This window comes from Poecilia reticulata, linkage group LG4 (genome assembly GCF_000633615.1).
Source record: "Poecilia reticulata strain Guanapo linkage group LG4, Guppy_female_1.0+MT, whole genome shotgun sequence".
NCBI classification, from domain to species: domain Eukaryota; kingdom Metazoa; phylum Chordata; class Actinopteri; order Cyprinodontiformes; family Poeciliidae; genus Poecilia; species Poecilia reticulata.
In genome coordinates, this window is record NC_024334.1 from 22,669,625 (window position 1) to 22,674,772 (window position 5,148).

The following is a 5,148-nucleotide window of genomic DNA, read 5'->3' on the forward strand; positions in this document are numbered from 1 at the left end:
TTTATTTTTTCTACTTCTGCTTCTCTTCATTTGTTCCCTGTTAAATCAAGTTGATTTAGTTTCTCTTCAGTTCTTTCATTTGTCCTTATTTATTAAACACTTATCATATTTCTATTTATTTTGAAACTTGTCCAGTTAAACTGGATAAGTGGAGGACAAACAGAAATGAGTCAGGCCTGTAATAAAAGTCCAAGCAGATTAACAGCATCTAACACAAGACCTACAAGATCCATTAACTTTCAGCTGCTCTGTCTTTGCTAACATTTTTTTTGACAAGTTATTTTATTTTGATTTAACACTGGTTCAACCTTTGAGTTTTTTACATTCAGCTTTAAAACGGCCTGAAAAATGTATAAGATACTTGAAAAGTCACAGAAAATCTTAAAATAACACAAGAAAGAAAAATAAAAACAACTTATGGATGACTCATCATTTTGTAGAGAAAATAAGCTTCATCAGTGGACAGATGCATTATCGTCCGTCATATGCTCCATCCTGGCTGCACAAACAACAGTTACTGCCTGGTTTACCAGCCACATGTACTTTTATTAATTTGCGCACAAACAGATCAGTCTGACAAACCAAACATCTACCATCCAACGTGTGTGTGTGTGTGTTTGTGTGCTCTCGCTCTGAAGAAGCCGCTGCTCCTCTGATTACAGAGTGGTAATTTAAGTTCAGTGAGAGGCACAATTACCGATTCAAACGCAGCAGCAAAAATAATGGCTCTGGCCTGAACTGCTTAGTTCAGCCAAGCTCAGCTCTGCTCAGCTCGATCCAGACTTTAGACCCCCCCTCCTCTCTGCTCAGCTTACTTCTCTGCAGGTGGGCTCTCTAGAAGATCACCTGTGTGTTGTAATGATTTCAATAACCTTTTCCAGGTGAGGACTCAAACAGAAGGCTTTTTTTTTTTTTACCTGGTCAGAAATTTTAACCAGCACTAAGGAAGCCATGAGCATCAGTGAGAACATATGGGGGTAATTTCCTGATGCAGGAACCACATGATGCTGCTGTTTTGTTTTCAGGTTAATGAGAGTCTGAGTCCAGCATCCACACAGTATGAAGGAATGGATTAGTATTATATATATATATATATATATATATATATATATATATACATATATATATATATATATATATATACACCTCCTTCCAGTTGTGGTCACAGTGATGTGCTATGACCCAGATTGTGGTGTGACAGTGACACATAGCCAGGCGCTGTTATGGTGTCAGGAGGAGTATTAGTCCTGGAGACTCATTAATCACAATGTAAATGGCGCCTAATCAAAGGGTGAGCTCCACATCTTGTCCATCTTGCTCCTCCTTAACCGACCCAAGTCATCAAGTCAATGGACATTTTTCAAATGCAGATGCTAAACAACGAAACAAAAGGGAGAAAAAGAACCAGCTTTGGTGGTGAATTATACAGTATTAATGAGTACAACAGATTAAAGAAGGGAAGAAGAACTTTGTTCATTGGAGATATTTGCAGAATCTAAAAGCGTTTTTTATTTAAATCATTTATTCTGCTGATCTGGTAAGAGAAGCCCGCATTACTTTGGAGCCAAACTCACAATTCACTTTACTTGAGCATGACTATATATTTAAAAAAAAATCCTGTACTTGAAATTATTTATTTCATTTTATAGAAATCAATACCAATTCATACTAGATATTTAGTCACTCCTCCTATGAACTCCTTACATGAACTACGGTATGGTAAAAAGAGATGGCAATCTTTTATGTTACTTTTCATTATCGTAAACAAATGTGCTCTTTATGATAAGAATTTAGATTTATATAGGAAACAATAAGTGTTTCAGACCTCAAAACTGGCAGCACTGTCAGAATTGCTACTTTGACTATTTTCTCTACCGTTAGTCTTATGAAAGCATCAATAAGTAACAATAAATTTGAAAATGCAATTAAACCCAGTAGACGTGTGCAGTTTAGTGATAATTATCACACTTTTTTACGTTATGGTCTCCTGAAGAGGAGACCTATGTAAAAACTGGCATGCCTTTTAAGATCAGGTTTTGTGTTCGTGTCAAATAATTTAGTGGAAATCCTTTATCTTTATTGTGCCATCAATTTTGGGCAGTGCACCAGTCCTTCTTGCAGTCAAACAGACCCTCAGCATGATGCTACCACCACCGTAGCCCTAGATTTAAAAGTTTCATATTGATCCCTACAAACAATTCTCATGTCTTCACAAGAAATAAGCTCAGTATTTGCAAAGTTTAGTTCTTCTGATTAACCCCTAACATGTAATAAGGCCCAGTGGCACTGAATTATCTTAAAGTCCATTGCGTAGGTTTAGGTAGTGCCCAGTTTGCTCTTGAACATCTTAAGAAATCCTTCTAGGGCCGACAGCTTAGGTTGTTAGCTGAAGCCAAACACGCATCAAAAACTTGGTTCAGTTTTGATAAAGAAGGCTTGCATGAAATTTCTAGTATGTCCTAAATTTAACTCTGCTGAAATTTTATGAACTATGTTTAAAAGTTGCCTCTCTTTCACTAAACCAGCCAGTTATGAATAAACTTCACAATTTCTATGTATCTATAAATAAGAAACCAGAAATATCCCTGTTAGCTGTTGACGGCAACACAAAGCATGTGGTTTTAGTGCAGGTTCCTGGAGGCTATTTATTTAAAAACCAGTGGATTTTATGTATATATTTGAGCCGGTGAGTATAATTCCCAACCTTCACAATAAAATCAAGCATGTGCGCTTATTTTTAGTAGTTACAGAGAATGTGTTTTGTATTATTGTTTCTTCCTGGGAAAAAAAAAAGACTTCAGTGCTTCATTAGCAGCTAAGATCCTTCCCAGGATAGGTCTGTGTAAACCACTGAACGTCACAACATGCATATCGCAAGTGGAGTATAATATTATTTTTGTTTTTAATGTTCCAGCGACCTCCCAGCTGCTGTCGCCAGGGTCTCTGATGCGACTGGAGGAATTACAGAATCTCCCGACCTCACTGCTCCCAAGCTGTAAAATTCCTGACAGTGCCTGATCGTTTACATCTCCAGACACTTTCGGCCTATTTCACGTGTATCTTGTGAGAGATTAGCATGCTCTGGAACAAGAAGCCATCAGCTGGGCTCTCAGAGCCGGGGGCTCTCAGCCACACATAAATATATCAACTTATAAAGCAGACATGCAGTGTCTGGCCTACTTCGCCTGCCTGTTGGACACTTCTCCTGTCCCTTTTGGGCAAATACACTTTTATTTATGATTTAGCGAAGCCTCCAGTTGGCCCAGTTAAATAAGGATTTCACACCATGTAAAATTACCCCCCACCAACCCGCCTCCCCTCGCACACAGACACACGCACACAGTGGCAACCAGGCCTGGATGATTGCCAAGGAGACAGCAGTGATTAGTGTTTACCAGGCTGAGACCAGACTCTTACCTTAAGCAGAGAAACAACACCAAGCAAATTGCCCAGATGTTCATTTTTATCAAAATTTCTTCCTTGAACGTTCACGACTTTTCACCTGCGACCTGGCTCTAAACCTGTTGTATTAGACCTTTGAATACACGTCTCCGCCCCTCTGCAGATGAGTGCGTCATGTTCAATGTGACACGTAGAAATAAGTACTAGATTTGTTTGTTTAAAGCACATTCTTATAAGCCTAGATCTAATGGTAATGAGTAAAATCAACTTTGCTCTAGAATTGGTGCAACTGTATTGGGACACAATATTTTTATCTGGTTTCCAACAAATAATTGTTTGCTTTTATTTTTCTCTGTTATTGCACATCTTTAAATGGATAGTCCTCCACTGATGATGGATGGATGGATGGATGGATGGATGAAAGTAAAAGAATGGGAGAAAGAGAAAGAAAAAATAAAGACAGATATTTCGCCATGTTTATTCAGACATATAAAATACCTCAATCAAACTTTTCCAGACACTGTTGGCACATTGTTATAAACTCTACTGTTATTTACAATTGCACCTTCAATTGATTAAATCTATAAACAAGACACAATTCATAGATTTTGCATCTTTTTTTGTGTCAGCAGCAGCTGGCTAGTCCATATTAGTTGAACTCTGGTGGTCTAAGTCATCAGCCACAGATTTTTGCATGTGATTTGTTTGACATGAAGAGTATTTAAATCTTTTCTATGAGTCAAAGACAATTCATTATTGTACCTCACCTTATATTTAACTTGTTTTCCCCATAAAACCCCCCAAAAAATCACCCTTATTGCTTCATAAAAAGCTGCTGTCGCGGAAAGCTTTCCGGTTAATGAAGACCTAGTCTGTAGAGTAGATTGGTCAAATAAAAGCCACATCTTCCAAAACAAAGCTTGGAAATCTGTTGCCGATGAATGTGTTACACCATTCTGGACCGGCGGTGAAAACAGATCTGTCTGTGTTTGCCATTCGCCGAGCTGTGACTGTGCCTGTTAAAACAATGGTTGTTAATTCAAATCACACGTATCTCCGGTTGTGTAACCTCTCTTCCCGTCTCTGCTCCTGCTGACAGATCTTCCACATGACCTATGACCTGGCCAGTGCTGTGATGAGAATATTCAACCTGATCGGGATGATGCTGCTGCTGTGCCACTGGGACGGCTGTCTGCAGTTCCTCGTTCCCATGCTGCAGGACTTCCCGTCTGACTGCTGGGTGTCACTGAACAAGATGGTGGTGAGCAGTGCGCCTTGTTTCTATGGCGCTTCTTAATGAGCTCGTGCCGGAAATTGCAGACGACAAACGCCGGGCAACAAATCAGCGACAATCAAAACATGGAACACATTCTCCGCTGGAGCAAAGCGGAGAGTTAAATGCAGTCAGATTAAGAAAATGAGCTTCACCCAAAGAGGAGCTTTCACACTGTTACGACCAGTCTAGGGGGGCCAGGTCGCAACATGAAGGATCCATCCTCCTCCGATCTCAACATCCGACACACACAAAATTGAACAGTTGATAATGATTTATTTTTTAAAACAGGTATATCTTTTTTTTATCAAGATGTTACAACTGGAGTACCTGGCTTCAGAGTGAGCTATCGCCGAAAACAACAAACAAAACGAACCTATCTAAATAATAAGAGAAGCTTACCTAATCAAAAGTAAATAAACCAAAGTACAAAAAAACTTACCTTCCTAACCTAAGAAAAACATGAGAAAACT

The 5,148-nt window shown here is 39.0% G+C and overlaps 1 protein-coding gene across 1 annotated transcript in view; it reads left to right on the forward strand.

Annotated features, from left to right (window-relative positions):
• The window catches only part of hcn2b (hyperpolarization activated cyclic nucleotide-gated potassium channel 2b), a 44,631-nt gene that overhangs the window by 5,560 nt on the left and 33,923 nt on the right, over nucleotides 1-5,148 (forward strand). The window contains exon 3 of the mRNA XM_008407211.2: nucleotides 4,502-4,663. Coding sequence (XP_008405433.1) covers nucleotides 4,502-4,663 — 162 coding nt within the window. The remainder of the gene's footprint in view (nucleotides 1-4,501; nucleotides 4,664-5,148) is intronic.